Here is a 17262-nt window from a genome sequence, read left to right on the forward strand (position 1 = left end):
TGACAAATTCCAGGCATTAAATATCACGTCTCTTTTCCCCTCCTTTCTTCAAACTTTATTCTAGTAGCACTGCTCAGTCTGAGATGTCCTGCACCACAGCCCCTCCCTACCTCCTGGACTGTGAGGATGCTACCAATCTTTTATGCTCCCAAAGCATCTTCACCAAGATGCACACACTTCCAGGAGCTACCATTTCCCTTTAGCAAAGTAGGGGAAAGCAGTCATCATAAGAACTCGACTCACTCTCTGATGTGTATGCACATCTAGTCCCAAGTCTCCTCACTCCGTGCCTCATCCTTTACACTCGCAAAGTTCCAAACCCATCCTGCTCTCGCACCTCTGCACACGCTGTTTCCGAAGGCCACAGGCATGCTCTGCTTGCTCAAGTAGAACCCCAACTAATACTTCAGGTCTTAACTCCAGCTAGGTTCTCAGCGAAGCTTCTCTCACTCATCCAGGATAATCTGCTGCAGCTTCTCCCTTTTGCTCCCAGTAAACCACCCCCATTTCAGAAGCGAACTCTCTGAGGTCAAGAACTTTGTGTCTTTCCAAAACATTTCGTTCTCAGGGCTTGGTAACGATCTCATAACAGGTGGTCAAATTATATCTCCTTAACCCACCTTGAATTATTTATTTTTCCTATCAGAATTCTTGAGGGTCATGTGATAGTACTGCAAAAGTATCCTGTAAAAGCACTGTACAAATGATGGGTTTGTATAGGCTGCACTTAACTTTTAGACAGTGAATCACAGTGCTTTTCATCCTAAATTATAGTTGGGAAATACAGACACCCTGTTAAGTCTCTACTGTCGAATTTCTTAATTCCCTAACCAAATAAACTAAACGATTCCATCCCTAAGATAGATCTGACAACCTTCAGGAATATTAAGATTCCCACTCCAGGAATTTTTTCTTTTAATTTCCCCTAGGGACTTCTCTGGGGGCACAGCGGTTAAGACTCCGTGCTCCCAATGCAGGGGGTCTGGGTTCAATCCCTGGTCGGGGAACTAGATCCCACATGCATGCCGCAACTAAGAGTCCACATGCCACAACTAAGACCCAGGGCAACCAAAATAAATAAATTAAATAAATAAATAAAGTTTAATATCCCCTAACCTCAGATATAAAGGAAAATTTATAGTGTTTATTATTTGCCTCAGAGGTGCAAAATGAATAGCAAGGCAGGACCCCTGAAATCACTTAAACCTGTTTCTTTCCAAGTTTTGTCTGGACTCCTAAAGCAAAAACTACAGAGCACATTATCATTCTGTCCTGTGTCCAAAGAGATACAACTTGGCTTCTTACTCATCTCTTCACTTCTTTCCTATTCTTTCAATGGCAGGAAGGACATGGATAAAGAATAAGAAAACTGGCCTCTAGTTCTGTTTCTCAAAGGCATTCAAAACAATTTTGCTACCTCAGAAAAAGAGACTGGAAAAAAAAAAAAGAAAAGAGAGACTGGGCTAAAATTAGGCAGTCTCAAATTGGGGCAGGTAAAAGAGTTACGTAAAACAACTGAGTAGTTAATAAGGAATAATGGTTACTATCCTGGCCCTCTGGAGAAGCAATGTCCTGCCTAAAAATCTCCGTATTCACTAAAAACAAAACAAAAAGCTAGCCAAATAAAATACACCTGAAGGCTGGACTCAGTTTCTTACACCAGCAGTATTTCAGAAGCACTGCCTCTTCTACCTTTGAAGTTTAACTAAAAAAAAAAAAAAAAGGACCATGAGAGCCATGTTTTCCAAATTAAAGATATTATGGCTGGGAGATAGTTTCAACAGGCCAGAGTTTGCTGGTCCTTATTTTACTCTAATAATGAACCAATATCTTTGAATGTCTTGTCCTAAAACATCTTTGGCCTAGTACTAAAACTCTACCTTCAGTCTATGACTTTTTATTCTCCCAATATACTCTCCTTTTTTGTTTTAATCGAATTGTATACTTTATTTATTTTTAATTAATTAATTTTTATTTTTGGCTGTTTTGGGTCTTCATTGCTGCGTGTGGGCTTTCTTTAGCTGTGGCGAGCAGGGGCCACTCTTCATTGTGGTGCGGGGGCCTCTCATTGTGGTTGCTTCTCCTGTTGCAGAGCACGGGCTCTTGGCGCATGGGCTCAGCAACTGTGGCCCACGGGCTCAGCTGCTCCGCGGCACATGGGATCTTCCCGGACCAGGGCTCGAACCCGCGCCCCCTGCATTGGCAGGCGGACTCTTAACCACCGTGCCACCAGGAAAGTCCTATACTCTCCTTTTAACTATGCAGCAAAGCCACCATCCTTGAATGTCGGAATTACAATACCTTTATTCGTAAACTAAGGTCTCTTCCAACCAATATCCCAATGCCACCACAACCCCACACACACGCACACACACAACTCCTGTTCAGAAATGGTCTGGTTCATAAGGCGTCTTCCTCTCCACTAATAATGTGAGAAGATTACAATTTAAATAGCTCTCCTTCTAATTCTATAAATTGAGCCAATATGATTCTATTGGTTGAAGTATATACTATTCTCCAATGATGCATAAACTATGGGACAGACATAATCTTGTGCTGCAGAGTCATTCTCAGGTTCCCAATCAAATGTCATAATATCGTAACCCACAGGGTGAGCTTCTGGAGAAATCCAATCAAGACAAAAATAGTAAACTGTAACTCTACAGTTACTGTACTCTGCAGTTAGGGTGGGCCCTAATGCCACACGACTGGTGTCCTTTGGTCATGAAGAGACACAACAGGGGTGCATGTTCACAGAGGGATGACCATGTGAAGAGGCAGCAAGGGGGCGGCCATCTGCACGCCAAGGAGAGAGGCCTCAGAAGAAATCAAACCTGCCAGCACCTTAATCTTGGACTTCTAGCCTCCAGAACCGTGACAACATAAACTTGTTGTGTAAGCCACTCAGTCTGTGATATTTTGTTACAGCAGCCCTAGCAAACTAATACGATGTGATTTAATACCTGAGATCAAAAATTTTTGAACAAACTAAAAGATGTGGTTGCTGGATTTTTAGAAAAATGTGTTTTCTCCTTGTGCTTTGCTTTCTTTGTTAATAAAATTTGCACTGAAATATAACCTACATTTAATAAAAGTATACAAATCATAAGTTTCCAGCTTTGATGACTTTTCACAAAGTGAACACATTCATGTAACCACCACTCAGATCAAAATAGAAAACACTGGTAGCTGTGCTTTCTGAATTCATGGATTCAAAACTGAATTTTCTATACTAATTGCTTACATATCTTGAGTAACTTTGTTTCCTTCCTAATATAGATTGTTTTTTATCTTTCAAGCATAGGTCTTATTGGACACAGCCAGTATTGTTTAGAAATATTGCAATATCAGAAACATTAAACTTCTTAAGGACTATAATGTTAAAAAGAAACCAACCAGAGTCATGGCTCCATCATTTTATCTATCTATCTATCTATCTATCTATCTATCTATCTATTCTTTTTTTAATGGGAAGAGACTGTGGTTATCTTTGTGAGACACACAGTCTGGTAAACTTATCACGTAGGCTCCAATTAGTTTTTCTTTCTCCCACTTAACATCTTTTAACATTTTTTTCCGACAAGACTTCACAGCAAGTAAAGGCTTTTGTGGAAAGTGAATGTCAGTTGAAGCAGTGATGCGGTTAATTTATTTGAATTACTTTTCATGAATTTTTATAGTCTTGAGATGAAATCATTTCCAACAAGTGATAGTTTTTTCAGCTAATGAGGCACCATGTATTATTTTCCCCTTAAAACTGTCTTCCTGAGTAAATTATATTCTAATGGAAAAGTTCTACGGTTTTGAAGTAGTTATTTCAAAAAGCTGGAGAATACAGAGAAACTGCATAAATGAAAAACTAGATGCTGAAATCCAAAAAAGATCAGAGGCAGTCTCTAAGAGAACTTTATTGGAATCATAACCACAGTTCATGGAGGAATTGGAGAAGTCCAGATGAAGAGAAGGGCCGGGATGAAAAAAGACAGGATTACCCTGGGGGACTGAGGGGAGACGGTGGTAAAAGCCCAGTGAAGGCAACAGCAGCGTGATCAGTCATCCTGGTGGGAGCAGAGGCAGGCGCGGAAGACAGTGGTCAGTCAGATCGGTAACGGGCAGTTGACGGGGACAGGAGCAGAAACAGGCAGTGATTTGAGGCAGTGACACAGCGATAAAAAAAACTGGTGTGTTGGGGCTTCCCTGGTGGCGCAGTGGTTGAGAGTCTGCCTGCCGATGCAGGGGACACGGGTTCGAGCCCTGGTCTGGGAAGATCCCACATGCCGCGGAGCGACTGGGCCCGTGGGCCACAATTGCTGAGCCTGCATGTCTGGAGCCTGTGCTCCGCAGCGGGAGAGGCCGCGATAGTGAGAGGCCCGCGCACAGCGATGAAGAGTGGCCCCCGCTTGCCACAACTAGAGAAAGCCCTCGCGCAGAAACGAAGACCCAACACAGCCATAAATAAATAAATTAATTAATTAATTAAAAAAAAAAACAAAAAAAAACTGGTGTGTCCTAAAATTACATCTTGACTTCCTATTTAAAATCTTCCTGAACCCCAGTCTCAGGATATTTGGGTCTATTAAAGTCTGCTTTACGTGTGGTATCCCCAGGAAACACATTAGGGTTTAAAATCTCTTGGACGGGGCTTCCCTGGTGGCGCAGCGGTTGAGAGTCCGCCTGCCGAAGCGGGGGGACACGGGTTTGTGCCCCGGTCTGGGAAGATCCCACATGCCGCGGAGCGGCTGGGCCCGTGAGCCATGGCCGCTGAGCCTGTGCATCCGGAGCCTGTGCCCCGCAGCGGGAGAGGCCACAACAGTGAAAGGCCTGCGAACCGCGGAAAAAAAAAAAAAAAAAAAAAAGCAGCGATAAGAAAAAAATTCAAAAAAGAAGACAGCTGTAGTTTGAAAGCTATAAAGCACACACAGATACACATAAAGCTTAATTCAAACCAACTGACTCCCAACAAACAGGGGAAATGCACCAAGCATTATTATAATGTGTCCAGTAGTTAACCAAGTGTCACATCAGACAGCACTGAACTAATCTGATTAGCAAAGAGAAAGTAGAAGAATCATCTGTGCCAAAATAAAAATATAATGAGCAAGAAATAAAGTAGGGAACAAAGGAATTTAACATTCAATTTTGAACCTCAAGTGTCCTAAGAAAAAGACTTAACTTTGAAGGAAGAAAGTCTATCCTTTTGTCACTAACAAGCCATCTCACTTAAAAACATGCTGAAGAGTACCCTTAGAGTCTTAGTAATTCTTAGGAGAAAATAAAGGAAAACAAACTCTTTCAACATGTGCTCAGTCCTTCACGAGACACTCTGGAGAGAAGCATAAGCCACAGTCCCCTGCCCATAAGGTTTAATTCCAGGACAAGATGAGTAATACAAACGATACTGCCATACAAGTCCAGATGAAGGAAGAATCAACAAAGGCTACAGCCATGAAGGGCAGAATGGCTATGACTGTACAAGGCAAACAAATCCCTGGCAGAGGAAAACAAGGGGAAAAGGAGAGAGAGCAGTGCCAGGAAGCTACTGCGAGAGAGAAGGGATTCCAGGAGAGCAGACTAGAAGAGGGTAGAGAGGATGGGTGACGTTTTCCGAGGATTTTGGATTAAGTGGTATTGAGAAATGTGTATGTGTGATGTCTACTGTAGGGATGACCAAGTGGGCAACTGACTGAATGTGAGAGTCAGAGGAGGCTAAGGACTATCATGGCCCAGAGAACAGAAGAAAGGTGTTATCACTGGCAGAAATACGGATACATAGAGAATAAAGGAATGCAGAAGTCAATTTGATTTCGTAACTTCTGAGTTTCAGGTGATAAGACATCCAAGTGGATTGTCTGTTAAGACAACTAAAGATGGGAGGAACATCAGATGAGACACCAGACCTTTGTCACTGCTGCCACACTGGTCCAAGTCTCTGTCACCTCTCCCCGGATTACTGCAATAGCCTCTAGCTTCTACCCTTGTCCTCATGGTCTCTTCTCAACTGGCCAGAGAGGGCCTTCAAAGTGTAAGTCAGAGTATATCACTGCACTGCTCAAAACCCCCCAGTGGCTCCCCATTTCACTCAGTAAAATCCGAAACTCTTATAATGGTTCACAAATCCCTTCATGATCTGCCACTGCCAACACCCTTCCTCTCCAGCCTCATGGCCTCTTCCCCCTGCCCATCGATTCTGCCCACACTGACTTCCGTGCTTCTCCTAGAACATTCCAGCCTTGCTCCCACCTTAGGGCAAAGGTGTTCCCTCTGCCTTGAAAACTCCTAGCTGGATAACTAACTCCACAAGGCTACACTTTGCCTCTTTCAAGATTTAGTTCAAATCCCACCTTCTCAATGGACCCACCTCTGACCACACACTATTTAAAGTTTGAAGCCCCACCCTCAACCTAGTACTCCTGATCCCACTTCCTGCTTTTTTCCCAGAGAACTTACCACCTTCTAGGCTGCAACACAATTTACTTATTATGTTTACTATTTGTTGCTGTCTCCTCTTACTAAAATGTAAGCACCATGAAAGCTGAGATTTTGCTCACTGAAGTATCGCAGGCCTAAGTAAAAGAGGGCTTGCAAAAACTAGGTACAAATACCAACTTTTTGAATTAATGAGCTGCTAAAAAGGGGTCAAAGATAATGAAAACTGGGGCTTCTCTGGTGGTGCAGTGGTTAAGAATCCGCCTGCCAATGCAGGGGACACGGGTTCGAGCCCTGGTCCGGGAAGATCCCACATGCCGTGAAGCAATGAAGCCCGTGTGCCACAACTACTGAGCCTGTGCTCTAGAGCCCATGAGCCACAACTACTGAGCCGGAAAGCCACAACCACTGAAGCCCGTGCGCCTAGAGCCCGTGCTCCACAACAAGAAGAGCCAACGCAATAAGAAACCCGCGCACCGCAACGAAGAGTAGCCCCCGCTCACCGCAACTAGAGAAAGCCCACATGCAGCAACGAAGACCCAACGCAGCCAAAAATAAATAAATAAAATAAATAAATTTTTTTAAAAAAGATAATGAAAACTTAGAGCAAAAAAGTCACCTTGTCTCTATCAGCTCTAAGCCTGCCCATTTCTTCCAATACTTTCTAACTCAGTAATGGTCTCACCATTCAACCAGATTCTCAAGTCAAAGAAGCTTGGAAACCATCCTAGACTTCTCACTCTTCCAGTCCCTGCCCAGTCAATTCATCACCAAAAGCTGTCAAATTTCCTCTAATATCTCTAGAACAGGAGCCCTCTTTTCCACTGCCACTGTCCAGTACAAAGATTTTCATCTCTAAACTAGACTATGAAATCCACAACTGAGCTTTTTTGCTTTGATCTAACCAGGACCATTGAACGGATTTTAGATGATGACAGAGTATGACAGGTAGCAGGAAGCTGAGTGAAGAACAGGATACTTGAAGGTGAGAGAAATAAATTTTATCTTCACTTTCTTCCCTCCTATTGATGTGCATTTAGTCATATATTTGAGGTCCAGCCCAAATATTTTCTCCACTTTTGAAGCCTCTCCCAATTCCTTCAGGCAAAGTACATACTCTTTTTTGTACATAACTCTAACAGAGCACTTTCTGTAGCAATTGTTTTTTCACATATCAGTTGCCCAACTGGACAGGAGTCGAGTCTTATTCTAGCGTAGAGCCTAGCATCAAAAATATCTGTTGAACAACTTTTAGTCTAGAATTGGCAACTGTAAAATGAAAACATAAGTTTGAGCAAAGGTAGTGGTACAAAGGACAAAGAAACAGAAGTTATCTGGTTACCAGAAAACAGTACATAAAAATACTAAACTGAAGACCCAAGGAAAAAAAAAAAAGGGCCAAACACATGAGGCTTTTCCATGTAGATGAGGGTAGAGAGATAAGCTAATAGAGATCCCCATGGAAATATTTAATAGAGAAAATAGATTATCTGGAATTTCACGGAGAAATCTGGAGGTGGAAGAAGGGCTAATCCAAATGGCCCTTAAAGATGAAACCCATTCTCTGAGATAGGAATGCTCAACTAGAAACAAATGAATTGTGTTCATCAAATGCTCATAAAATGCAGATTGTTTTAATTAAGGAGAAAGCATTGTAAAACATATCATCAGGCCCCTCTAACCTCATCACCCCAAAGACACTCAAATATGTAGAATTCAACCATTAGAAAAACTGGCTCAAAAGAGGTCTCTCAAAAACCAACAAAAGTATGTTAACTGAGAAAATAAAGGTATTGAAATTAAACTCAACACACTGAACTTAAGTGAAGGTCTAATCTTTTCTTATAAAATTCTGTTTTATAGACCTGGGCACTAGTAAAAAGAAATAAAGAGCCCAGAAAAGCAATTTTTTTTTAATAAGAAGGTACAGTTCTATGCTTGAGAGAATAATGGAAAAATATTCAGGATAATGTGTGCCTCCATGTATATTTCAATGTAAAATAAATGGCTTGCTCATTGTAAAATGACTCAGTTACTTAACACTTTGGCAGGTTCATGACAAACCAAGCTAATACTGAGTGGTGGCTCTTTAGCTTTTTTGGGTCCCAGATCCCCCTGAGACCCCAATGAAAGCTAGGGTCCTGTCCTGCAGAAAAACATGCAGATATACACACTTAGCTAGCATTTTAAACATGTCGCAGCAGTCACAGAGCCCCTGTTGTCTATTTATGACTTCCTAGAGAGCCAAGGAACCCAGTTGTAGAACTGATACCTTAATGAGTAGAAATAGCAAATGACGCCAGGCTCAGAAAAGGAAATGAACTGTTAACAATTCTAGAGCTTTTCTCTTGGTCCTCCAGGCAATTAAAAACACTGAACATAAAAATCTCTTCTGGTTAAATTTTATCAAGTGATATACACCCAGATATAGGTAAAATGCATGCACACACCTTAAAATATATTTGAAACCTAAAGTGTTTAAAAGTAAAATCTAATATTAATAATAGTAATAACAGCTAATAGTTACTGAGCATGTACTATATACCAAGTATTATTCAAAGTGTTTTAAATATATTCATATTTATGCACTAATGTAAATAACTATTATCTGTATTTCATAAATAAGGAAATTAAGGCATAAAAAGGTGCAAAGAGAGTTAAGGAACAATGACATGAAACAGAAATGACTGAGATTAGGTAGCAAAGACCTCCCTTATAGTGTGCACCATCTAACAGCAACTTAGACCTGCACTTGTATTATCACAGTTCTACAAAGCAAGAACATATTGTACAAACTCCAGAAGAAGGATGACAATCTTCATCTTTTTCCATATTCCTGGCAAGATAATCCTTAAAATACCATGTTCACTTTGGAGTACACTGTAACCAGAAATGTGAATACAAAATGTTCAAAAAGATCACAACGCTAACTAAAGGATTTACGAGATTAAAAATGAAAGATTAATTTTGAGGATAACAAACCTTAGCCTTCCAAACCACTGTCTTCTGCATACGTACCAGCAATGAATCATGCTTTGGAAAAATTAACAACTTGATAAGAGGTAAAAAATCTGAAACAGGGTACCTTTTTCTACCAAGGAAGTTCAAGTTTCCCTACCTCAAGCTTTTTTCCAGACTGCTTCCTTTTTATCATCTTGGTGCCAACACTTCTTCTACTCCAGGGACAACCACAAAAGTAGAGAAAACCTCACAGGTTCAATAGGTCTTATTAAATCCCATCAGTTGCAAGACTAATTCAGAGTCCTTGGATGTGCCTACGCTATGCCCTGCACAATGTAGCATACAATAGATATTTGTTGAATGGTTGAATCTTCTCCAGGAGAAAATGAATATGTTTAACATTTTCTACTTCCCATAATACTACACTACAAATTATTATGGTAACAGAATAATGTAATGATACAAATCTTTTACCTTACCATTTTTTAAATTCTACGTCCCAGGGGAAAAAAAAAAAGACCAATTTTTTTGACATCAATTTATGCAGCTATTGGCAATCCAAGACACCACAAAAATGTTATCTGAGTACAGGTGATGCCTGAACAACATGGGTTTGAACTGCACAGGTCTACTTATATGTGGATTTTTCTCAATGGTAAATACTACAGTGCTACACAATCTACAGTTGCTAAATTTGAGCACACAGAACGACAGATATGGAGGAACCTTGGATACAGAGAGCCCACTGTGAATTACATGCGCATTTTCAACTCTGTGAGGGTTGCTGCCCTTAACCTTCCCATTTTTCAAGGATCGACTGTATATTCTATTTAAACAATAATGTTCTTAACATATTATAATTTCTTACAGCTTTCTTTTTTTTTAACATCTTATCGGAGTATAATTGCTTTCCAATGGTGTGTTAGTTTCTGCTTTATAACAAAGTGAATCAGTTATACATATACATATGTTCCCATATCTCCTCCCTCTTGCGTCTCCCTCCCACCCTCCCTATCCTACCCCTCTAGGTGGTCACAAAGCACCCAGCTGATCTCCCTGTGCTATGTGGCTGCTTCCCACTAGCTAGCTATTTTACATTTGGTAGTATATATAAGTCCATGCCACTCTCTCACTTCATCCCAGCTTACCCTTCCCCCTCCCTGTGTCCTCAATCTTACAGCTTTCTTTGTAATGTTTAATGAAAATACAACAAAACCATGGATGTTTTTCTTTTAAACAACCAATAAACTTTCTGAATCAGGTAAGAGAAATTAGTTCTGTTAAAGTGAGGTGGCCTGCTGCTTTACTAGCAATATGCTAAATTCAGTGAAGTTTAAAAACCAAGAAACAATGAAAATAAACATATACTCTTACATATGCCACAAAAAAAGTTCCCTTTATATATATATATATATATTTTTTTAATTTTTATTTATTTATTTTTTTGCAGTACGCGGGCCTCTCACTGTTGTGGCCTCTCCCATAGTTGCGGAGCACAGGCTCCGGATGCGCAGGCTCAGCGGCCATGGCTCACGGGCCCAGCCGCTCCGTGGCATGTGGGATCTTCCCGGACTGGGGCACGAACCCGTGTCCCCTGCATCAGCAGGTGGACTCTCAACCACTGCGCTACCAGGGAAGCCCATCCCTTTATATTTAATTCACAAACTGAAACACCTGCTCTGATTTACTGAACTGTTAAAACATCTGAGAGCAAACACACAAAATTAAAAACTATACACAGTTTCTTAGAAGTTGATACCAATTAAAAGAAATTAATCCCTATGCATTAAAAAGTATAGAAAGCATACAAGAGCCAAAATATTCCCTCTATTTTGACTAAATATTCCCTAATATTAAGCAGTATCTTTTAAGACACAACTTATAGTTACTGAATATTAATTTACCAAAACAGGCAAGGATGACCTGATCTTGGCAAAACTCATAACACTGTTTCCTCAACATCCTAGAAGACAGCTTGATGCACCACATTCTTCCATCTGCTTTGTGCTATTTCTTCATGCCCCAAATGCAAATTAAACCTGTCCAGGAACAGCCAAAATTTCACCAATCACAGGAAAGCACTTAGAGCAGAGAAGTAGTATGATATGAATAAGAGGTAGAAAGCACAATAGGTGGAGCAGCCCTGGTGATGACCTTAGAGTACGCGCTGAGAGAGAAAATCTACACAACATGTACAGGAATTGCATTTAAATAATTCTATTCCCACTCACCTGATGAGCTCTCAGTAAACACCGTTAATGTCTGTCCTCCAACACTTTGCAAGACAAATGGATGTTCTCTAGGAGCACTGACTGAAGCTGGTTTTCCGCCAATATCATGAATATTTGCAAGATCCTCATTCAAAGTAAATGACACCTAGTAGACACATTAACCAGAGTTTATTACAATAGACTTTTGTATTCAAAGTATCTGTACAGAAATTCTAACTATAAATCAAATACTTTTTTTAATGTGAATCTTTTCCAGTCATTTTATTAAGCATTTTAAAAAAACTTTATCAAAAAATCTTTAATAATTAGTCCTAATAAGAGAATCTATCCCCATTTGTCCGAATAATGGGGCTAATCTACCATTATACAGACAGCTTTCAAATGTTTTCTCTGGTCTATGGCTGAAAAACTTCTATTTATAAAATAGAACTAAATTTTTTTCCCTAAGGTGTCTGAGGTCAAGGAAGAAACCATGTCTTGTTATATTTATACCCCTAAATAAATTAGATAAGTATTAGGTGGATGGATGGATGGATAGATTGACAGATAGATAGATAGACAGACAGACAGACAGATAGATAGATAGATAGACAGACAGATCTATCCGTCCATTCATCCATTCATCCATCCATCTCCTAGCAAAATGCCTGGCACACAGAAGGAAAACAGTATTTGCTGAATGACTGAACATTTTAAAAGTATTAAGAAAGTGACTGTACTTGAAGCAGGGGGAAGTGAGCTATTTACTCAGGAAGCTTAAACACTCCCATAAGCAGAAGATGTCTTTCTTTTTAGATCCAGTAACTGTATGAGTACACAGTGCTGTTTTACTTTTGAATATTTCAATACAACTAAATATTCATAAGGATAACTCAATATTGAGGTTTAGAATAAAAAGACACAGTAGGTGTTCTTTCAAAATGATTTTTACCATATCTGCCCGAATTTTACATTAAAGGGATTTATAAACTTAACAAACTGATCTCTTAACCACGTAGAAAGATTATGAAGTATTATTTAAATATCTCTCTACTATGCAACAGGTACTGCAAATTATGTCCTGGACTTAATGGGTCAAAATCTAAAGCCTTCAAAAATCCAAATCAAATGCATTTGCCACACTGAAATAATGTTTAAAGTATTACTGAAACAATACTAATTTTCATAGTACCAAGAGAGGGGATATTTAGGTCAAAGTAGAAAAATGCTAAGCATGAACAACTAAAAAGGAGCCTATTCATTCACACGAGAGTGGCATTTATACTAGTATGTGTTCCTGACCAGCCACCAGTTTGATGTGGAGTTTTCCAGAATATAAACACTACCCTCTCTTTACTATTACTAATGCATAGTAAAATAATCTAATGTTTTAAATAAAATTTCCATAGAAATAATCTTACCTCGGTCCTTCCTTGATTTCTGAAAGAGAGGAAAGAAAAAAATTTCAATTATTTAATTTCATATTTTTTTTCAAATGTAAGCTAAGGACTAAAAGAAATAATACTACATATTTACATAAAAATATTACATTTACAGAGATTAACTAATATTTATCCTTGGCTCTCCTAAACTATTCTATTTGTAATCCTATAGGAAAAACAAATACACATTAATCCCACATGAGTATTTTAGATATTATGAGTTTGTGTCTCTTAACACTATTACAACCTGACCTAATAATATTTTATCCAAATAATGATCTTATTACAATTCTTATTTTAATTTCTGAGTATTTTAATTTATTATTTTTAGCTGCGTTGGGTCTTCGTTGCTGTGCACGGGCTTTCTCTAGTTGCGGCAAGCGGGGGCTACTCTTCGTTGCGGTGTGCGGGCTTCTCATTGCGGTGGCTTCTCTTGTTGCGGAGCATGGCTCTAGGCATGCAGGCTTCAGTAGTTGTGGCAGATGAGCTCAGTAGTTGTGGCTCGTGGGCTCTAGGGCACAGGCTCAGGAGTTGCGGCGCACGGGCTTAGCTGCTCCACAGCATGTGGGATCTTCCCGGACCAGGGCTCGAACCCATGTCCCCTGCATTCGCAGGCGGATTCTTAACGACTGTGCCACCAGGGTAGCCCTCTGAGTATTTTTAGTATCCAGCAGCATGTGAATGGCATATTTAATACCAGATATATAGAACTTCAACAAATTTTACTATTTATTTTGTCTAGCTGAAGAAGTTTCACTTACCTAACAAAATCTTAAAGATGAAAAATTTTTAAATTACAAGCAATTTTCTCTGCTATAAAAATAATATATGCCCATGTAGAAATAATTTTATTACAGACAAGCCAAAAGTTTTAAATTGGCCAAGATTCTACTGTTAACATCTGTTATCTACAGTAAATATCCTTCCATACGATTTTTTATTTATTTGAATTACATTTTTAAATTTTGTTCTTTTCCTTTTTTTTATAAATATGGGATCAATGTACACCCTAATAATAGCCTAATTAAAAAAAAAACATGTATTAAATACCTGCAAAGTACTGAGTGGAAGGCCCCTATCCCCAGCCAGCAGAAGATATAAAAGCTAAATCCATAACTATAAAGTGAGATAAATTTTAATTTTAGTTAAGAGAGCCACAATGTGCTAGGATTAGGTAGGAGGACACCACTTCTTCCATTTTAAGAGTTAAGGATTGGCTCAACAAGAGGCAGCTTTTGAGCTATAGTATCAAACGTAAAATAGATAGCTAGTGGGAAGCAGCCGCATAGCACAGGGAGATCAGCTCTGTGCTTTGTGACCACCTAGAGGGGTGGGATAGGGAGGGTGGGAGGGAGGGAGACGCAAGAGGGAAGAGATATGGGAACATATGTATGTGTATAACTGATTCACTTTGTTATAACGCAGAAACTAACACACCATTGTAAAGCAATTATACTCCAATAAAGATGTTTAAAAAAAAAAAAGGTAAATAGCTAAGTGGGACTTTCCTGGCGGTCAAGTGGTTAAGACTCTGCACTTCCACTGCACGGGGCGCAGGTTTGATCCCAGGTCGGGGGAACTAAGATCCTGCATGCTGTGTGACAGGGCCAAAAAAAGAAAAGTAAAGCAAAGCCAGGAAAATGTGATCAGATTTGGCTGGGAGGGAAAGTACAAAATAAAGAATGGTAGGAGATGAACTGTAAAGGAGAAATGGGGCCAGACCGTATAAGATCTTGAATATCACAGCACAGAGCATGGACTTCACTCTTTAGGCAATGGAGAGCTGCAAGCATTGTTTGAACAAAAGTATAACAAGTACAAAGACATGTTCCAAGAAACTGACATCAGAAAATATACATAGAATGGATATGAAGACCAGTTAGAAAACTACTATTTCTCCATAACACCCCGGCTGAGTTCCAACCTGTCTTCCTTCAGTGGTTCAGTCATTCATTGTCATTAAGTGTCTGCGATACATCCACTAGGCACTGTGACAAGTGCATCGCATAGTATGAGTATAGGTCTTTATCCTCAAGAAGGTCCCAGTCTAATGAAAAAAAAGACAGCTCCAATCCATGAACAACTACAAACAGGACAGTAACTTCAAGACAGAGGTACAACAAACTGTCATAGAAATGCAGATATGAAAGCTAGGAAAAGATGAACTGAGTAGGGGATGAGATCGACAACAAGCGGCCATTCCAGGCTAAGAGAAGAATCCAACTAAACACCAGAAATGAGAAAGTATCCAGCATATTCTTTCTAACATCAGTGAACGGTAGGCTGGAGTCAAGTGGTAAAGAGCCTTTTAGGCCAGACTAAGGATTCCAGATTCTTACAGAGATTTGTTTACTGTAGGAATTCCCAGTCTTTCATACATTAAAATACAATGTCAATCTTCTTTTTGTTGGGGAAGTACCTAGAACAGAGGTGAGAAAAGTTTAAGATTTCACATAAGAATAATGAATTTCCAGCTTCTCTTACAAGACCGGAAGATCTGGCAACAATGTGCTCCCAATTCAGCATGACAACAATCCCCTCAACGTGCACAGTCAGGCACTGAATTCACTACAGTCCCTTCCCTATCTCTCCAGAACTTTCCTTCTAGAGGAATTTAATTTAGCTACCCTAAGAGAGAGGCACTGTAGGCAAAGCAAAGGTAAAGACACAGAAGGCACTCACGTAATGTTTACTGAATTGAACTGAGGCTAATGCAGAAATGCATATAAAAAGTAATGAAGGCCTGAACCAGACAGCTGTAGAATGCAAGGAGGAGTGAGTGGCAAAACCGATAGAAGAGGAAATGACTGACAGTGGGCAGCAAAGGAAAAAGGATGGATTAAAGATCATGCTGCCATTTCCCGTCAGTGACTAGAAATCACCCAGCTGCAATTAGGGAACACAGGAGGGGAGGTCGACTTCCTTTTCATATACAGTTGACCCTTGAACAATGCAGGGGTTAGGGTGGACAACACCCTCTGTGTTCATGGTTCCACGTCCATGGATTCAACCAACAGCACACCGTGTGGTACTGTAGCATATACTGACTGAAACAAACCCATGTAATCAGTGGACCTGTGCAGTTCAAACTCTTATTGTTCAAGGGACAACTGTATATATTATATAGCACCTTAGTGGGAATGATAAGAGATTGATCAACTGGGGATGAGTTAATTTTCTAAAATAAATATTAACCCTTGAAAACTTAAAATTTATTTTACAAGGATTATGTATTGCTTTGTCTTGGTATATGAATGTATGAAGTATACATGATCTTTTGTCATTCTACATTATAACTAAAATATACCCTTTCCATGATGATCTGTGGTCAAAGTTATGAACATCCACCATGGTAAAACACAGTAATATCTTCAGAAATGGATGAAGTAAACACCTGGCCCACCCTTTCACTGAAAGTCTCATAATGTTTCTCGTTACTCTGAGTCTGTTTCTCAATACTCCACAGATACTTCTTTAGACTCCAACCTCGCTCCTCTTGCCTTTTTTAAAAACATTAATGTCTTTCCTTTTTCTTACACTTTTAAAAGACATCTTAGATTTGACACCAATGGGGCCAGACTTTTCACTAATCACTGATAACCCATAAATCACCTGCTTCTTCAGGATAAGAAAACCAACCAAATAATAATAATAATAACCCTGTGCTCCACAGGATTTTTTGTGGTTTTTGTTTTGTTTCACTTTGAATTCCTATTCATATGTCCCCTTCTTGAACAATATAGCTCAAAAACCATTAGGGGAGGCCAAGCAAGGTAGGCATCTGCAGAGTGGGTTGAGCAGAGTAATCATAGCCCAGGTGGAAAGGAAGTGCCTGGGGTGGAGAGGGCAGGCCGGGGCAAGGTGCCAGAGCCCAGTGGGGTAAAGGAGGGCACCCCATAACGGAACAGCTCAACAAGAAATGGGTCAGACCCTAGTGGGGCGAGGGCATCCACATGGAAGGAGAGCCTGAAACAGGCTGTTGGAGCCCTAGTGGGGTAAGGAGGCATGGCTTTGAGGAGAGGGCAGCCTCAGAACAGGGGGTGGAAGCCTAGAAGGGCTGAGGAGAGAGAGCATCCCTGTGGAGGGCAGCAAAGGTTAACAACAGCCTAACAAGGATTGCTATAGCGCAAGAAGGGTGAGGAGGGCAATCACCAATGCGGGGAGAAGTGGGGGACTCTGAACAAGTAAGAACAAGGGCCTGAACAAATAAGTGAATACATTAA

General features: G+C 40.1%; 1 protein-coding gene across 1 annotated transcript in view; it reads right to left on the bottom strand.

The window, feature by feature from the left end:
- The window catches only part of GTF2F2 (general transcription factor IIF subunit 2), a 147822-nt gene that overhangs the window by 111658 nt on the left and 18902 nt on the right, over window positions 1-17262 (bottom strand). Inside the window, exons 3-4 of the mRNA XM_082602444.1 lie at window positions 13019-13037; window positions 11619-11763 (exon numbers count right to left, since the gene is read on the bottom strand). Of these exons, the coding sequence (XP_082458570.1) occupies window positions 11619-11763; window positions 13019-13037 (164 nt within the window). The remainder of the gene's footprint in view (window positions 1-11618; window positions 11764-13018; window positions 13038-17262) is intronic.

Source organism: Mesoplodon mirus, assembly GCF_964341445.2.
Source record: "Mesoplodon mirus genome assembly, chromosome: 17".
Classification (NCBI taxonomy): domain Eukaryota; kingdom Metazoa; phylum Chordata; class Mammalia; order Artiodactyla; family Ziphiidae; genus Mesoplodon; species Mesoplodon mirus.